Source organism: Helicoverpa armigera, chromosome 2 (assembly GCF_030705265.1).
Source record: "Helicoverpa armigera isolate CAAS_96S chromosome 2, ASM3070526v1, whole genome shotgun sequence".
In the NCBI taxonomy this organism is placed as follows: Eukaryota; Metazoa; Arthropoda; class Insecta; order Lepidoptera; family Noctuidae; genus Helicoverpa; species Helicoverpa armigera.
Genome location: NC_087121.1, coordinates 2,846,857 through 2,867,208, shown reverse-complemented (window position 1 = coordinate 2,867,208; position 20,352 = coordinate 2,846,857). Strand labels below are relative to the sequence as shown.

At 34.9% G+C, this 20,352-nt stretch overlaps 1 protein-coding gene across 4 annotated transcripts in view; it reads left to right on the top strand.

Annotated features, from left to right (window-relative positions):
- Wake (wide awake) overlaps positions 1 to 20,352 on the top strand; it is a 65,364-nt gene that overhangs the window by 16,980 nt on the left and 28,032 nt on the right. Inside the window, exons 1-2 of one of the 4 annotated variants that reach the window (XM_064037613.1) lie at positions 1,764 to 2,095; positions 11,794 to 12,600. The exons of 1 other annotated variant lie outside the window; for it this stretch is intronic. In XM_064037613.1, coding sequence (XP_063893683.1) covers positions 11,940 to 12,600 — 661 coding nt within the window. In that variant the 5' untranslated portion in view covers positions 1,764 to 2,095; positions 11,794 to 11,939. Of the gene's footprint in view, positions 1 to 1,763; positions 2,096 to 11,612; positions 12,601 to 19,070; positions 19,150 to 20,352 lie in introns of those variants that run through there. 2 more of the 4 variants (XM_064037617.1, XM_064037622.1) reach the window with 2 other exon arrangements.

Below are 20,352 nucleotides of genomic sequence, written 5' to 3'. Positions count from 1 at the left end.
ATCTGTGCAGTTCTATAGTTTCATTGTGATAGCGGGACAGACAAACAGATTGACTTTCTCATTTATGTTATTAAGGATTTTATGTTTGGAATATTATCACCGGTAAATAAGGCAATCTCGATATCAACATTCTAACACAAGTAAAAAATTGAGCTTCATAAATCAAATACCATAAATAGCATGAGAAAAGATCAAAAAACAATATAAAACAAGTTGACAGATGATAATATCATTTCCATTAAATTCAGTCCTCACATTAAGCTCAGGACTTCAACTTAAATGAACTTTTCTGTCATTAAGACTACCAATTTATTAACCTTTGTCTCTGCTCATTACATTTCTTTCTTTCTTTCCTCAGTTCATATTACAATAAAATATTATTATTACCTTTTCATCTAAGAGCACACTGCATACAAAACTGTCGGCCGTCAGTTGAAAATCTTGATTCCAATTTAATTTTTCCGTCGTTCCAATACCGGATAAATATCTGATCTTTAATGTGCGTACAACCATTCATCTTAATACTGTTATAAGAGCCCAAACAAACTATCGGCCGACTTAAATGAGATCTTTCTTGTCGCTTAAACGTCTTGTATCGTACTTTACTATTCATGAAGCTTTTGCTCTGCGAAGCTTGAGTAAATACGTACTTGGCATTTAAAGTCAGTACAACAAAAAAATCTTTTGAAACACGACACGCTTCTAAATCTCTGGAGATTTAGCTTCAGCCTGAAAGCATTTTGTAACATTTCGCACTTTTTCGCTAGCGTTTTCTACGTCTTAAAACGTCTTGTAATCTTTATAGTTTCCTTAGACGCTATTTTTTTTCTTTTTTATGGCATGACTTGTATTTGTAATAAGACTTTTCTTGAAGTTGTACAAAAATACTGGAGGAATACAAATACATAAAGTAGTGATGGTTTATTTTAGATAGGCCACTCAAAATGAGGAATGAAAAATAATTTTAGCTTGTGGTTTTATTTACCGTGGGAATTGGATTAGCTTGTAGCTTTCCTCGATAAAATGGGCTATCCAACTAAAATATTAAACTGAAATATTATTCAAACTCGAGCAGCAATTTCTGAGACCAACAAACCAACTCTTCAGTTCTTAATATTAAGATGGATGTTACTGAAACACGAAATCCATTAAACATAGCTAATGAATTAATTAAGATCTCCATTAAAACACTATTTGTCCAGTTACATTGATTGCAAGGAGTTTCACTAATTTATTTAACAAGTTTGGTCCTCTAAGGCTTCTCAGAATTTGAATAAGACTGATCTAGTCTGGTCGACTGAAGTTAAGTTACGACTGAGTGAATTAGTCTAGTTTCAATAGTGGACTAAATTATAGATTTGGAATAATGTTGAAATACTTTAGAATTATTATTTATGTTTATCAATGACTTATACTTGAAAAAATAATCTTAAATTGAAACAAAAAAAAACATTATCCACTATTATATTATATTAGCCTTGTGTTAACAGCTTCTAATTAATTATCTCTTGACATTTAACGATCAATAAATCATCAGCGATCGTATCCGAAACTGTTAACAGATTTATGCACAACTCCGACTTAAATCCTACTCCGTCAAGCAATATTGTTTATAGCTACCTGCGCAAGAGTAGAACGCAGTGATCGAACAGGTTCTTCAAAGTTCATTCGTTCCCCATTCATTACTACAAAGGCCGTTGACTGCGGCGTACTCGCACGTCGCGTCGGCCATATTGTTCCGCCATATTGGCAGCACTGACGCCATGTTGACTTACGTTGGCACCCCTGACAACCGCCGCCAACTTCACGGCACAGCGGCATACGCTAACGTTACGTTAGTTATGTTTTGAACTGTTTGTGTACGGCATACGGTTTCTTAAATAAAAGAATTTCGTATTTTCATCAATGGAACGAACTTTTTTGTTTCCGTTGACAATCGGACAACGGCTTTTGTGTTATTTTTATGTTATTAAAAGTGTTTTCAAGTGATAAGTGTCCGTTGATAAGTAAGTTAGTGAAAGTTTGGTTATGTTGACAGTTGAACTCATTAAAGCGGTTGATTGTAACATGTTTGGACAAAAAAATGTGTGATTAGGTAATTATTGATTGTGTGTTGTTGTTACAAAAAGTATCGACAGATTTATGTGTTCATGATGTGCTAAGTTTATGATGTGAGATCTCGCAGAGCCCGGTCTTAGACCTTCAACCGTTTATGGCAATGTTTCGAATTAATTTTGTCTCGAAAAGGCACGATAAAATCATGGTGCCTTTTTTATGATTTATCTTGGTAAACGGTGATTTCCGGAGATATCGTCCACTGTGTCTGTCGTAAAGTGTAGAAAACTTAATTTGTTGAGCTTTGTTTTGGTTAGGTACATGATTTTCTGCACTCGTTAAATCCTCAAAATAAAATACGGGCATGCAAGCTTGATACTAAAAAGAATGTTACATACACAACAATGAATAGTAAAATGGATAATTATTACACAACTGGGCAAACTATACCAACTTAATTTTGCAAGTACCTAAGTAGAAATTGGAAGGCAATTAAAAGTTTTTGCACTATTTAGTTTTCCAGTTACTAGGTAGGTATCCAATTAATAACCAAATTAGTAAAACATATAAAATAACTATTAAAACAAAGGAAATACGTAATAACTTATAAATTACCAGAAATACTGTAATATGTTGAACTTTAGTTAGTTAAGTGGCACTTCAGTTAAGTGACCCGCATATTAGAAATGAGTATGCGGGCTTAGATCCTAACATAAGTCATGTTTATGGCTATAACTTTATATACCTACCTAACAAATGTTAATGCTAAGTTATATGCGAATGAAAACAGCGAAAATACAACTGATTTTCGATAGCGGAAATTTATTTTGATGATTTGCGCTGTGGGTAAAGCAAAACAGATCAAAACCCCACTATTCTTATTCCAAGGCCGTTTATTCTTTCTTATTCCTCTATCATCTCCCGAGCTTTTCCTTAGTTAGATATTAATCCCTGTCTTTATTGATGCAAATCCTTACAAAATGCTTAATATCTGGCAGGTTTACAATTTAATTGACATTGTACTTAAACAAAACAAAGTTTCCGACAGCAACTCCACCCGTGGGAACTACTCAGCGCAACCAGATAAAAGTAGCCTATACTCTTTCTCAACAATATATATTTTGAAATCAGATCAATAGAATCCAATATAAGCGCGTTAGAGCAAACAAACTCTTCAGCTTTATTTATTTATTTTACTACAGATCACACTCGTCTCCTTGCAACTCCTATGAATTGTTCAAGTACTTAATACATTATTTATTTAGGTATTGTTTTAAAAATATTGACATAAATCTCAAGAATGCACAAAAGGCGTAACAAAACATCATAATGTAATTGTGTTGTTTTCCGTCTTGTTATGCAAAAACAAACAGTCTTACAACCGTTTTTCCTTTCAAGACTGAAATTCCTGGAATTTTTTATTCACGCCTTTATGATTGTCTTATGTTTCAATCAGTTACTTCCATGCTACGCTTCATAGTCATTATGTACCTGACGGCATGACAGCATGATCCTGGGTACCTATGTTTTCCATTCAGTCTTACCAACGCAAACAGCATCATCAGCGTTTCTACTGTCCCACTACAAGACACAGGTCCCTTCTCGTACAGAGAAGAAATGTTGGGTTTACCTAATCATCACGCTTGCTCAATGTGGTTTGGCAATTTCAGACTTTAAAGTGCAGGTTTCCTCAAGATATTTTTCTTTACCTTTACTCCGTCGAAAGTAGTACCCAAGATACATTGGAAAGTAGGTACTCACGACTTAAAAATGCTACATTAGTACTTTGCTTACCTTAAATCGAACCCTAACACTCATACGTGAAGAGTAGGTGCTTTAACCACCTACACACACATTAAAAAGGGTATTACCTAAATCAAAATTAAAAGCTAATTAAGAGAATATTAACTTCAAAGACCACAAATGAGGAAGGAAAAGACCTGGAAAATAACATGCTTATTTACTTCTAGGTACACCATAATATGCAATCCATTTAAACCTTATAGGTAACCCACTGGTTTAGTTTACCTTACCACAATCATGACCGTATTAAATGGTATTAACAACTTATATAACTAAAACCTCAGTGTGGTACTGTCCCGACGAAATATTAAATTGATAGTTCATTTTGTATTAAGTTTCGGTTTTCCTCTTGATAGTAGTGTTATTCTACTGAATCTGGATTTATGAAGTGGCAAGGCATAAACGTGTGTTATATTTAATATTATTAGCAAATAAATACCTAACTTCAAATGACCTCAGTTGTTCCATTGACATTAAAAATGCGAAAAAGTTCCAAATCAAGCGGAAATTTCATCTAGTTTTAAAGTCGGCTAATGAATTCAAATAGCCAATTAAAATTTGCTGAGCAGTAAAATTAAGTTTTATTTCGATGATATTCGTAACTATTCCAATTTAGCGGGAAAATGTGACACATTACCGTCAGCTGACCATAAAATCGAAAATTACGCCATTTTGGATTTCAGCCGTAATGTTGGTATTTTGGCCTTATTGTAGTGAACTGCTAATGACTTCAATGGCTTACTCACGAAGTTTCTTTATTCGCGTAATTATAGAAATTTGGATGATTTCTCAATATTCGGCGTCATTAAATGACAGGGCTACTAGTAAAAATATAGTTTTTTTGTTGCTAGGCAATATTTTGATCAAATATAATTTAGCACTTCTACCTAGGCTGATCAATTCACAAGATTATTCATCCATTGTTAACTTCAAGTTCTGAATGTCACTATATGTATTTATGTCAGTCAGTTTGTGCCCTCGCACTGCCTAAACAACTGAATCGAAGTACATATTCACGAAGGAGTTATCCTTGACTTGGTCCTGACCAAGCGTCCTAGGGTAGCAATTAGATCAGAAGAAAGCATTGTTATTGGAATTTAATAACACAACCTAAGTTAAGGTTAAGCTCCTCTTATCTTAATGTGTCTTAAACATTTAAATGACATCGGAACTATTCTTATCGTTCACTAAAAAACTTACGATTCCTATTTAGTATAGTAGGAATTAACGATAATATTCGTAGAACCAGTAGGAATAATGTCAGCAATCGAGAACGTTTCCGGCAATAACTTGTAGACGTGATCACGTATTGTGTTTAACGTGCAAGTTGCAGTTGCACAAATACATTCATTTGCGGCTTTGTGTAAACGTACAGAACATTGTCCCTTATACTCGTAGTTAGTTCATAGGATCATACACTGTGTAGTAACATATGTGTCATGTTATGACCTATACAACAGTTCTGTGATTTGTCCAACTATAATACTGAACCCACTTTGACAATGTGTCTTATTGTTTACCTATTTACCTAATTCCACCAGTGCAAAGAGCCATAGCAGTCGATTTAAATGGACCAATTGAGGACATACTATGTACAAGAACTCTCTATTCCCTCAATCTATTACTTACAACTAAAGATAGTTCAAGAATCAAAACACAGAGTGTTTCTGCTACCAAAGATTGATGTGTGTTAGTGTATGCCCCGCTTTAGTGAGTGCATCTAGTTGTAAAGTTTATTATTTGTTAGCGATATTGTACTAGGACCTTGTGAAGTGACTTTATTAAATTTTAACTCCAACATAGGGTCCTCAACTCAAATTAACTGTACAATATTGTTCGCTTTAAGCTCATCCAACTGAGTTGAAAAGGTCTAACTATTATTGTGATTGCAATAGTTAGCGTGTTTAACTGACACGAAGACACCTTATCGAACAATCAAGAATTTAAGTAAAACTTGTTGTAGACTATCTAAAAGTACTTAAAAGCTGATAATTTTTGAGTGACATCTGATCATCATAGATGTCTCGGTCAACTGTCTGTTTCACAATATTAACCAATTGTTGTTTGTCTCAGCAGTAACACAGTTTGCCTGACAGTGACAGAATATTACCTAAATGGCAGACACAGAACATTAAACTGAGAGCATAATCAATCTTCATGTATCTCTCTCCGATACGGAAATACTACAAAATGAATCTCGAATCCCGATCTGGATGATAAAGTAATAACTCAAAGTGTCTCAAATAAGTACTTTTCAAGTCTTCGAGTAAAATACGAATTTTACTCTTCCATACTGCATTTCAAAATGGCGCCCAACAATTTCGCCAGCTTCGTATTCCATTACGCTGTATCTACAAACTTGACGGCAAGCATCACTATGGAAAAGCTCGATGGAACGTAAAATAAAACTCAAAGGATACGTTTCTCGCGCAGATAGCGTCAGCTGACATCGGAAATTACCATTTTAATAGTATTCTTTGGAGTTGGACTTCCGTAACATGTACAAAATCAACAAATTTACATAAATGTACCGCCGCTGATAAAAGGTCTGTGAATTATTAAGCGTTTCCCCTCTATTTGCTCTGTTTCGTCATATCCTGGCCTTGAATTGGCTTAAGTTCGTTCCCAATATTCTATCAATACACTTGCTTACTAGAGAATAAGAGATAGAATTTAGACATTAGCGCCATTATGGTAATTATTGCCACTCCATGCTAACATTATTTGTATTATGTGCTTAATATATGTACACGTTATTCAGCTCTTATGAAGGACAAAAAAGTAACATCAACTCCGCAGAATAATTACTTTTTTCTGTAATTCAACAATTGGACAATTAATTTGACTTTGTAGTGTCACCTTGAATTGCAATGAATCTATTAATTACTGGAGTCTAGTATAACTAGACCTTTTAATATACTTAGCAAACATAATAACCAAATTGTTTTAATTAGTCACAAACAATCATTAATTTTGTAACAGTCACTGTTATAAAAAATCAAGCGTAAAAAAATATAGTTTAGTTTTTATTGAACCATCGACAATAACTAAAACGTTCTATTCTATATTCGATTTCACGGGAAGGAGGATAATGCGCGTAAAATAGCCTCTTTGGTTCGTCTTCAAAACCTTATTATGGAATCGATCAGATTTCAACGAGATTTACTATAAAAAAGACAAAAAAGCAATAATTTATCTTACCTTTTTCAAAAGAACTACATCTTATAACTTTTTAGTTACATACTTAGATACTCAATTACTAAGAAATTGTCGATTTCAATTGCTTGCTTTATATGAAGTGGGTGATAAATACCTAATCAAACGATTTGGTTCTCTTTAGTTCAAGAGCCGATAGTGCCATAGAAATGATATAATAATTTATTACAGAACTATATTTAGTTTAATATATGTAGGTACTAAAAATATTACAATACATTTCCTTTCATGAATTCAGGATGAAACAAACCAACCGATTTAGATACATGTAGATAATTCACTTGGAAATTAATGAAAAGTTTGTAACGACAGTTTTTATCTAGCTAGTGCGGATGAAAACGTGGGTAAGAATTAGTTCATGTTACAACCGCTTATATTAATCTTATATTAAGTAATGTGTATAGAATCGATTTTACGCTTTCAAAGTCCTTTGATAATCCCAAATTATAATTGTTGTCAAATGCAGGGACCCTTGTAATGTTTAATGTGCCCCGAGTGACCGTAGCTAAGACATATGCTTTTAATTACCGAGCTTACACGTCGCACTGAACAGACATCTTTGTTCAATTGGCTTTAAGTTTCAAAGGATTTAATTGCTTAATTATATTTATTTTGAACTGAGGACTATTTTGGCAGCCAGTAAGTCTGACAACCAGTCTTACCAAGGGGTATTGGGTTGCCCGGGTAACTAGGTTGAGGAACCCCATAGGCAGTCGCCCCTTGTAAAACACTGAAATGCATACGGATAGACTGGAAGCTGACCCTTAGCTGATGATTTGTTTGAGAAAAAAATTTTAGACGTTTCTTTCGAATGAAGTGTCTCAGTCTACACGTATTGGCAAAAGTCGAAAAAATATTCGGCCTCTTTAGCGCTATGTTATCTTAGAAACCTGTTAAATATCCACAAAAAACATCATTTGCAATTGCCGAAATGTAACAAAAACACCCGGAAGATACCTACGTTTAATATTGGAAGCTAACAAAGAGAAGGAATTTAAGTGTGAGGGGCTCGTTCGTGAATAAGGGACACCGCACCTGCTACCTGATCGGCCGTTGACTAGCTTCACGTCGGTTCCAAATTTAAACCAAATCTGACGTTTTTGGTTTTGTTTTTTTTTTTAATAACTATAAGAAAAAGGATATAGCTTGTCTTTGTTTTATATCCTGATTTGATATTTGATCTCTTTGGTGTTTTAATAAATGAGAGGAAACGATAACAGAACTGTCATAATGCTGATTTGTATATTGTTTATTTTTGTATTGGTAGACAATGGCTCTGGTTTCAACTTAAGTCTATTGAAAAAATAAAATATTACATGATGCTACAAATTCACCTACCTCTTTTATAATGGCAATATCTATCATATAAGCATCTTTGTGATTCAAATATCTAAAATATGGAGGTCATGTTTCGAGAACTTGTTTTCTGAGAAATGAAAAAAAAACAGAATTGGGTCAATTCGAAGTCTTATCGAGTTAGCCTTATTATTTGTTCTAACGGTTTTTATTATCAGCAAAAATGTTACTGGTCACTGTTATTAAGATGTATTTTAATTCAGATTATCGCAAAGCCGGTTAGGTCATAAGCACAAAATAGAACAGAAGTCAATCTCATGTATGTACTTCACTTTTCATGCCTAAACTCGGCGGTCGCGCTAGGGTTGTCAACTTTTTTATGCGCATAAAACTAATGTGGTAGTGGTACTCGTATCTAATTATTTGATGTATTGTTGAGAATAAAACAGGAAAAATGAAATATAAACCAATAATAATCAAAAAATTAATGTGGCATACAAGAGGTTAATAAACACTTTCAACGGAAATTCGTTTGAACGAGATACCGAACTTTTTCAGAAACCGCAATTTATAATTTTGTTATTCATACATATATACTTACCCTACTCTTTACTTGTGAAAAAAATATTTTTGTATGTAATGGGCTGGTACAGTCCCTGATCTAAGCTTGCTTCTACCTACAGAAACCTTGATGTGCGAGTTTTATTTCGTCTACCTTACAACATACTCTCGCCATGATCACAAAAATTATCAACTCCTACTAGTAATAATCTTTGAGGGTAGGTAGGCAGGTTTGCCTGGGTCGACACTAGCAAAACTTATTACGGCATTGGGCCAGAGGCCGCCGCCGGGGCGCTTACCTACCCACCTAACTGTACCTACCTACTGCGTTTATTAATCGAACCATCGAAATATGAGAAAATAAGTAGGTACATAGGTACTAAAGGTAATACGGCAGGCTAAAAAAACGACAATTCACTGTTTATTTTTGTATAAAAACAACCGTCCACTGAACAATTATAATACGACTTTTTGTTGCTCCATTATTACTTTTTCTTTTGTTATTAAAATTAAAAATATTACAGTCAAATTACAGACGCGTGCACATTTATCTACCTTGTGTGTGACGCGCGTATCTCAAGAAAACGGCAGCCGCGCTCGCACTGTTTTGAGTTGTTTTGAGACAGCGCGTCTGTGAACACGCACACATAGACACCTGTGTCTGCGTGACTCGAACGCGCTTTGTATGTAGATTGACTTCTGTACCTATGTATTCTGTGTCATAAGTTCATAATTTGACCTTCTTAGTTTATGAAGGAATTTTAATTAATTTTACAAATACAATAATCCAAATAAAACTGTTTTAGCATTAGCCTTCTTCGGTTCATGTAATATAGAAAATAAGAAATACGTAATACTTAATGAGTCTATTACCAAAAGTAAGAGGCCAAGTCATTTAATAGATGCGTGTGTAAAAATAAAAACTCGCTTCAAAACTAGTTCGTTTTTACTTGAAACTAGTCTCGTGATCAATTATACTTACTATCGGAATGAAGTCTCAATAAATTCAATGCTGACAAATTGACTCGCAATATTACTTCCATAATGGTCGTTCTGCCATTACATTAATAACAGCGATCGTTTAATTAAATTGTTTCCTTTTAAAAAATATCTGAAAAATGCCCGACAACGCATATCGAAGATAAATGACGCACGTACGAAGAAGGTTGAATGCAGAATACGGAATAACACGGATATTTACAAGTACATGGCCAGAAAGATTAAAGGAATTTTAAATTCGAATCTCAGCCGCAGATGCATAGAATTTAAAAATAGATTTAATTAAAAATGCTGTTTCGAAAAAGAACACGGTGTTCAATTGTTTTCTGCCTCGAATTCAAAGCGGTGTGCCGCAATTTAAAAATTTAGAAAAAGTGCCGTTGTCTGCAAAGCTTTTACTTTACTGTTTCACAACATGAACAGAAAAAGTTACTACAAAATGCAGATTGGCACGTGTGTACTAGCTATCTTTCTATCATTGTTTTCATCTGTCATCTCGTAATTATTTACTCGTCATATTTATTTAAGTCATAAATTATCACGTGCAACATTTAAAGCTAACTTTGCAGATGATAAACGTCACCCCAATTATCTATTTGACTGAGTTATTTGATAAAATATTTAAGTTAAGCTACAAAAACCGTCGCAAGGTTTACATAGAAATGCTTATTATAGTTATCGGCACGAATCTTGAGCTCTGACCTACATCTGCGCAGAAGTGATTTATTAGCAAAGAAGCAATCCCGAGTGACGGCTATGACGCGATGCACTGCTGGCCAATCACCGCTTTACAACGCCCCCGCGCCTCACTTCATACCACAAAAGGGACCCAATAAATTACTTCTGCGTAGGTGAAGGTCAGAGCTCAAGATTCGTGCCGATAACTATAAGCATGTTATTGCTAATTTCATGTGTTGTTAAGTATGACAGAACTTTGTAGTTCCCCCAACTTGGTTAAGTTGTTCGCAGAACTTTCGCCTCATTATTAAGTTTCTAACTATGATTTATAAAGGACTTCACACACACTGTACGCGATAGGTATTGGTGGTAACAATATGCGACTTAGTCTGGTCTTGCTTGTAAACAACTAGAACTGTATCATAGTGTGAATAGAAACTTTTAACTATTTTGTAAAGAAATTGTCTTAGATAAACGTTTTACTATTAAGTTTATGGAAAACTCTTTTGATGCGACAATTTACTTTTATTTAACTTTCGAGTCCAGGGGGGATAATCGTTAATCGTATCGGCAGCTTTTAAACTTTTTGATTAAAAATACGTATATTTACACAATCCTTTCGCAAATTACCCACAGCGCTGCAACATGCTTATCTTTAATTGCACATGTTAATTAAATTGCACGAACAAAGCTATCATAATTGCAATATGTTCCAAAATCTTAAACGAAAATGCAGAGAATCATGTAACTTGCTCACTATTACCTAACGACCACAGCTTGTGAAGTTGTGCGACACGGTGTAACCTCGTTCACTGGCAATGTCCAATAAATTAAACGAATGATCGATCACGGCACAGTTGTCGGCATGCTCGGCGCCGAGCTCTGCATTGCCGTAAATCTAACCACCGCCACCACGAACATTGCGAAAGAATCAATACCAACCATAGAAGCAATGCACCCTATAAAACTTAGCTCAACAAATCAACTTATCTCTCTGTCCTTAGTATTTATCTCAGAATTCACGTCACAACAAATCTGACTCGTGAAATGCGTATACCAAACAATCGTATCTTATCAAATCAAATGATTGTGCAAATGAGAACAGTTTATCAGTGGCGTCAGTCCGAGGCGGGCTACTGCGAGGTCTCCGGCGCCAGAGCCCTACCATTGAGCACGTTGTTGCAGGCCGCACTCGACACGCCGGCGCCGCACCGAGTGAACGTCGGGAAGGAAGCGACTCACGTAACTATCGTTAGTGAATAGAGTGCGCGAAGTCGATCGTGACGTGCAATGCCCAGGGCCCAGTGCGCCCCGCTACCCCTCACAGGGCTATGGAGACCCTCCTCGATAAGTTCAAGAGGGAGCAAAGTGGTCTACGACGTTCCAGATCCGTCCGCGCTTCCCTACGACTGATAGGCAACCGCTGGCGGTCCAAAGACGAGGACACTACAGATGACATCGACAAGATCAAAACCAACGGAATATTATTCACTAAGCCCATCTGGACCGAGAAGGACTACGACGTAGCGTATACGGGTATCGAAGGAACGTATAAACCAAAGACACCTGCCATGGCGAAGAGAAAAGCTGAGCCACCAAAAGTGAGGAAGAAGAGTGGAGACATTGACTTGAGTTTGAAGCCGCAGCGACCAAAGAAAGTGGAGAAAAAGTTTAGTGATTTGTTTTCAAATAAGAAACAAAAGAGTGTGTCGGCTAAGGAACTAATAGTGCCGGAGAAAATACCACCGAAAGCTGCGGCTATCTTACACATACATTCTCCTGAGAATGATAAAATGAAGAAGAAGTTAAAAGGGATGGGGAAGTCGGAATCTGCGAAGTCGATGGCGGAGTTGATGTCGAACAAGCGCGTGCGTCGAGGATCGGAGAGTGACATGTGTCCGAGCCAATCACGTGGTTGTGTGAACCCTGCGTTTGTGTACAGCACGCCGCCAAAGGACAGGAAGATGCCGATGTCACCCACCGCATTTCTGAGTACGTATATTTTACTTTTAACTCTTCATACAACCGTTTACCGCATAATCTAAAAATGTACTAAAACTTAGTCAACAATTTTGACATATTATGACTTTTCGTCCGCATTCCCCCTCCATTAGGCTATTTGTTCAAGCTGTTGGAAAACTCATTGTGTACAATAATATGACATGAAGTGTCACTAATTATACAACAGTACGTGCGGTGCACTCGTAGTTTAAGAGTTATCACTCGAGAGCCTGGTGAACGAGTATTACGTTTATAGACACACTCGTCAGTATTGTGTGATAGTGGTGACTGTCATTTGTCAGTGGAGGATTTACTTTGACTCCTTCTAGAAGATTCTTTAGATTTTTTGGCAACGAAATTGACACTGAAATATAAATTCTCTTCTGTAATAGGTTTAGTAAAATACATAACTTGTTTTAAAACGATAAGGCTATTTCCAAGTTCCATAAAATTCTATGCACTATAATAAATCTTGATATTTCTCCCAATCAATTTCACCGAAAATCGTTACCTACACGAGAACGCTCTAATCGCTACTCAATAAATCACTTCGAATTGATTTAGATGAAAGTTTAATAGGACAATTACTCGAGCCCAGCACTATTCTATTCGATATAATGTAATCGAGATACCACAATAATGTTTTAAGTAAAATACAAATTACAGTTTCCTTATCTTATCCAAACTTAGGTGGGTAGGACTAAGAAACAGTAATGTATGTCAGAAATCTAGTAGGTGTATCAATAACGTAATTTCGCGCTAAAATAGTAACTGGTTTTAAGACAACGGGTAATCGATTTGGTTCGAGTCGATTAACAATCGAATGTCCGTTTAAAGTCCGATTTGTAATTGTTCTATTTTTTAATTCACATGTCAATGACATAGCGTAATATGTTTTCTTTTCGGGCTGTCCACGGAGTATTCAAATTGCTTCTAATTTCGAATGTTTCAAAAATGAAGACCATTAAAAAAGAAAAATAATTCTAAATTAGAACAATTTCAAATTCGAAATTAGAATACTTTGTTACATAAGTCAAAATGGCGTTACTAAAACAGTGGAATTATCACCATTCATCACAAAGAACTGGATTAAAGACTACGATTGTATATTTAGTACTAATCTAGCTTTATAATTAAAATTAAACCAAAGATTAGTGAGATAATGGTTCCAATCTCAGTCTCCTTAAGCGGTGTTATCCCACTGTAATTAAACAATAAACTGTGATCTCTGTTCTTAACATCAGTTACAGAAATATAAAAGGGTTATTCCATTTGATTATTATTTTATTTTCAGATGAATGGTTACTGAAAACGCACCTATTGAATATATATATCAGGAAATATTAAAGTATTTTCCTCTCTATTAATTGTTTACTTCACTTTGTGGTTATGTATTGTCGCTTTGAATATGTTTCCATTGTTATGTAAAAAAAACTTTAACTAGGACAGGATATACCTATCTCTATATTTTCCTACAGTTATTAAATTCTCCACCCACAAAGTCGGATTTCATAATAAACATTTAAAACGTGAGGTTTTTACCGCGATTTATTTATGTTAGTGGTGTGTGAAATTGCCTGTCGTTGAACCGAACACCAATTAGCCGATTTCATATTTCACTAAATGGCACCCTGCTAACGCTGGCCTTTAATTTAGAACCTGGCCAATACTAATTAGAATTTGTAATAGCCATATCCAAACAATGCATTCATCAATATTAAAAACACAAAAAAGTATCTATGAAATCGAATAATACCTCTTTGCTACCACAGCGCACGCAAAAAAAAATAGAATTCAAGATTCAATATTTTGAAATAAGAACACATTTTCTAACAGTTTTACCGATATATCGAAAACTAAATAACCACGATATTAGAAAAGAAGAAAAAACGCCTGCGTAAAAAATCGTACTGTTTTCATTGAAACAGAACTTGCTCGTTCAAATAAATGCGGATGTTCTTTATTCTGTGAAGCTGTTCGTTAATCAACGGCAACCATAGAGAAAAATCCTACAAAAACTAGAATACGTTTCATGTTCTCTTTTCTATTGTTTGAAGAAGGCGCGTTCTAAAAAGTTTGCACTCGTTGTGGCACACAGAATTTTACTTTAAGCTTACTAGACATAAAATATAATTCAGCGAATTTATGTTATAGATTCCGTTTAGCATAATTGGTTGCCTTGATAAAGACTGTAATTTAGTGTTATAACATAAAACCTACTTAGTCTATACCTCATTTAACGAATGAAAACATGCTACACCGCGTGCGTTATACCTAATCAAGTAAAAAACTTAGATCGCCCTGAACGGATCATTAGGTTCTGTTGTAAGTGTTAAAATTATGTGTTTTTCGGTAGCAAACCATTATTACTTAACACCCGCATTACTGGCACTTCATTAACTATTGTTTCGTAACTTGTTATCATGTATTTTCCTTGCAATAGGTTGAACTACGTATCTTTAATTGCAAACATGTTTTTCTTGTTATTTGGTGGTATGTAGTATTTGGTTATGCTAGTGAAATATTTTAATTTCTTAGTATTACAGATAAGTTAGTATGATTTTACTTATTTACGTAGATATTAATACATTCACAAAAATTTATAAAATTATCCTAGTAAAAAAAAAATCAAAAATTCATCCCCATCGCTGTCGACTGTGAGCGTACCCAAGAGACTGGCAGCATTACTTCGTTGGATCGCCATGCTAAACCTTTGTCCTAGGTAATAGCCAGCCTCTTGGTCACGTTAATTAGTATGACTATATTTTATACATTGCTCCAGATATAGGTCATATAGGTGCTCTATTTGTAAATAGTGCTACAACACAATCAACCTATAGAGGACAACCAAATTAACAATAGATAGATTGTTTGAAAGTTGACCTGGCTAGAAAGAATGTTACTTGTGAGATGACGAGAGATGGACGGTATGGAAGAAAAAAACATGCTGCTCCGACCGCAAATAAAATTGGGATAAGGACAGGATGCTGATGATAATGATAATAATCAACCTATAATTCACAAAAGAAGTATATATTTTTCAATTTTTAAAAACTAGGACCAATGGTATTGATATCGAAATCAAAAACGACAATGACCGATGCAATAACGTGTACAACTTCGACAGATATTTTGATAGTATTTTATAACAATATTGATTCATCACCAATGACTGTATAATTTTATTATCTCGCGTAAACTGTCTTATTTATTGCATTATCTTAAGTATGTGATTCACGCTCAATTTTGGCGTGATTGATTTAATGTTTATCTTTTCATCGGCTGAAATCAGTCAATGCATTTTGGCACACCCATTTTTCTTCCTATTGATATGACAGATTATAATGACTTACGCCATAAGGAAGTAGTATTAGAAATGGAGTCGTTGTATGTGGTTTTCGGGACCACATATAAATCCAGCATCGTTTAGGCGTCAAACTTTTGCTACTTCATATTCAGCTAGATTTTGTAAGCTCATGATCTTATTTAAAATCGCATACGCCTTTACCATGAATCTGTCCGGCCATTATACAGACAACGTAACAAACAAATGATTACGTCCTTACTGAATATTAGATGTTATGTGGATATTAATTTGCAATGCAAGAAGCTTCACTTACACATCTACAGCCCTTTTAGGGCAAATGGGCAAATACTTGGAGAGTCTTAGCAAAAAACTAGGCAATAATTCATTGGGTTTCCTTCCTGAAGGTATCACTGTTGCAATATCCTCACGTGCTGAAAACAGACGTTTGTGCAGAACGTCCTCAAAACTCTTCAAGTCTAAAGTTAACTGCGCAGTAAAATTTCTTGTAACAAATATTCGAGTCTTCAAGTGACTGAGTGTAAAAAATTAAAGAGTGAATAGGATACCTACTTCTAGGTAAGCGTGCTCCATCTTTGACCACATCATCGCTTACCATCAGGTGAGATAATGGCCAATCGCGAGTCTATAGAAAAAACAAAAAAAAGGTCTACTGCGCAAGCAATATAACTTTAGACTTACCAAGTCAATTTAGACATACTGTATACAATCCCTTGGCGCCTTAATTAATAATGGCTTGAAGATAAAGATCTGACAGATACGGCGCCATTTTAGAAGCAGACATTAGGATAACATTCATTGTTTATCTGACTTGGTTAGATCTTAGAAGTCTGTCTGCTGTAGCTAATGATATTCTGAAGGATAATGTTAAGTTAGTAGACAATCATTGTATTTATATGAACCTTATTGTCATAATTTTGATAAATGCGGGATTGTTTGAAAAGTTACCGCGGCCCTGGTATATAAAGGGCTCCTGAAGGAAGATGGTGAATTTTTGTCAGTAAGTCTGACACTCGCTCACGCTACCCATACAGCGCTAGGGGTCATTTGATGTTTTCACATCAACGATGTTCTCTTTTAAAATGGACCTTATGAAACATTGCAACATCATTCAGAGTACTATCTTTATCTTCTAAAGTAATAGGCTGGAACAACTACGAATGATCTTTCTTACAATTTGCTGATAAACCAGACAAAGAGGCCATTGTAAAACAGTTCCCATACCAGTGAAAATGTTTGATTTTCTACGTTGTTATTACCGCATTTTACACTTTCTGGAACTCATAGTATGGTTAGTATTTCGAGCTAAATAACAGAGCAAAGTTTTAGTTCAATTGCATAATAATTACGTGAAATAACGTCACAAGAAAAACAATGAATTCGATTTGCATCATCGAAAAATATTCAAAAATGGAAAGTCGTCTCAATTATTTTGCAGTAAAAAGGTTTTAACAATAGCGAATCAAAATACTTACCATTCATGTCGTACTGGCATGTAATTTTGGAACATAATAATCTCTTTACGTAATAACTAACTGACAATGGTTTGTGAGAATTTGAACTAAGTAACAGTTACGAAAGATTATGAGGAAAGCTGAGACATTGACCTTTTCTTCGAATCGCTTAATGACCAACAAATTGCATCATCGCATTCCCCGTCGGTTTTAAATTTCTAAAAAAAGTACCTTCGTAATGTGTACTCATTTGCCGAATTTATTTTTGACGCCAAAAAATGCGTTTATTTAATGACCTCGAAAGTTGAGCTTTTCTTTTGTTTATTTATGAAAATTATTTTGGAACAAAAAGGCCCAATTAACGCAAAGCAAATGAGGACATTTTGTTTTGTAACACTTTTTAAATCTTTTAAACTAATAACCTTTATAATTAAGTTGCCTTTAAACAAAATAACACGATATAATTGAAAAAAAGTTAGGATTTTATTTAATTTGGTTTTTGCCTTCGTACGAGGAAAATTGTCCAGAAATTATGTTGCTGTATTAATTTGAATCTACACCAAAATGGTTTTACCTAGGTTTTACCAAAATATATCAGCATCATCTGCCTAGCCTTCTCCCAACTATGTTGGGGTTGGCTTCCTGTCCAACTAACGCTTAAACAAGGAGTGACTGACTATCTGACGTCTCCAACCCAGTTTCCCGGCCAACCCAATAAACTATAACTGAAACTTGGTTACCAATTACATAACCAAAACTAATTAATATTTCCATCCTCTACTTCTTCCAATAAAAATTCATCATTAAACCCTAAAACTAGATCGAAAAGTCGAATACAAATTCGATATATTTCCATTTCAAATTGCGCGGCCATTGATTCGATTACTTTCCCCGAGATATTTTGACATCGCAGAGATGAACTTCCGTCACGTAATTGGAATCGAATATTTTATTTATTAATCGATTTACATAAAAATCTTTATCGATGTTCTAGAATCGAGATGTTGGCAATAAAACGATAGTCTGACGCAAGTTACCCGTTATGAATTTTAATGTACGGTTTTTGTCTTTGGTCTAATTAAAGTTTTTTTTTACTAGCTGTTTTCCCACGGTTGCACCCGCGTCCTGGGGGACTTCTGCCCGTACTCGGATAAAATATAGGCTATGTTACTTGGGAACAGTAAAGCTTTCCAAAAGTGAAATACTTTTATATTAAAATCCATATAAAATCATCTAACTACATAAATACTATTCTCAGGGAAATATCCAGAGGTACGTGCAAAAAAATTAATAATACAATTTAATCCTCTTAGTTAAGAAGGGAGTCCATTTGCGTTTGCCATCACTGCTAAACTAATTTGAGAACTAAATTGAACTTCCACTCAACCTAGTTAGTGAGGTGTCGACACACTGGGTTTTAAAGCTAGAACACACAGGCTTTTACAAAAAAAGTTTACAGCACAAATACATTTATAGAATCTAGATCAATATTGCTAAGATTTATTACGAAAGCAAATGTTGGCAATAAACGAAATTAAAAAAAAATTGTAAAGAAGTTGCGCAGAAATAAAACAAAGAATAATGTTTGCATAAAACCTCATTAAAGCTTTATATGAGTATGTAGACACAGTTCAAATGATGATGTCGCCAATTAAAAAGATCTAGATAGTCCGTACAATGACCAAAGTCAGAATCATGCGACCATCTCAGTTGCAACTATGATACTGCAATGGAGCGACATGCTAGAATTCATAACCTGCGGTCAGTTCTTTTTTCAAAATATTTTTGTTTGTGGCCAGTGATGTGATTGAATTGTTTTTTTTTTGTTTTTTGGTGTCAGTGAAATTCGGCCAGTGTTTTATGCGGTTTTAACGGTTAACCTCTTTTGAATTCGATTAATACGTCGTATCGAGTTATCGTTTATTTTTATCGTTGTGTTTGTTAGTGTCAATCATTGTTACTACTCTATCAAATTAACGGAAAGCGTATTGAGATTGTTTATGCTTTCTCTGTAATTATAAAATGGTTTGACGGCCTGTTTGTGAGTTATTTTAATTAATTATTATGTACTTACAGTAATTTTTAAGTAAAGGTAAATTAATTCGGTTCATTTGATGGGTCTATAAGCCCCAAGAATCTACCCAATGCTCATTCTTAAGCTGTCCCTATTACTTAGCTACCCGTATCCAAACTTCGGCTCACCTTAAGGAAAGTCCTACATGTGTTATATCTTCCTGAACATTAAAATAAGTTTTTTAATAAATTACCCATCAAAACGGATAAACGATGCTTCCAAGGGTAAAACGTCCATAAAATTTTCACATGCGATTCACCAAAGGTCACCTACGTTCTCACACTTCGTACATTTATTCAGTACCTCGTTCTGCTTCGTCGGTTAACCATGATCCTTCCGCATGCTGTCCAATACAAACGATTTACGATGCATCACTGTTGCTTTCGTGCAGTTTTTTCATCGTTGAGTAATGTTTACACACGCGGTGCGCCGGCGCACGGCTATCGAGACATGCAGGGATGTTCTTATGTAAATATGTAAGTGTTTCTGTGAAGAAGTGAAGTGATTTGTAGTGGTCTGTATGGTAGACTAAGAAAATAACAAATTCTAAATTTTGTGCTTGTATTTATTTTTTTTTATGTAACAGACCTATGTAAGACCAACTTATTGATCATCATTTCTAAAAGACAATTTCAATTTCCACCGAAAAAATACGTTTCCTGTCGTCGCCAAAATTTTTCAATTTCCGCTAAGTAATACAATTCCTGTATTGCTGTCCTACAGGTATTTGAAGCAGAAAATACATACAAGAATTCACTTAGGATTTTAAGGAGTCTGTTTAAAGACTGGATAATGCTTTTTCATAAATTCTACATCATCGTCTGCCAAACCTTTTCCCAACTATGTTAGTGTCGGCTTCCAGTCTCCCCAGATGCAGCTGAGTACCAGTG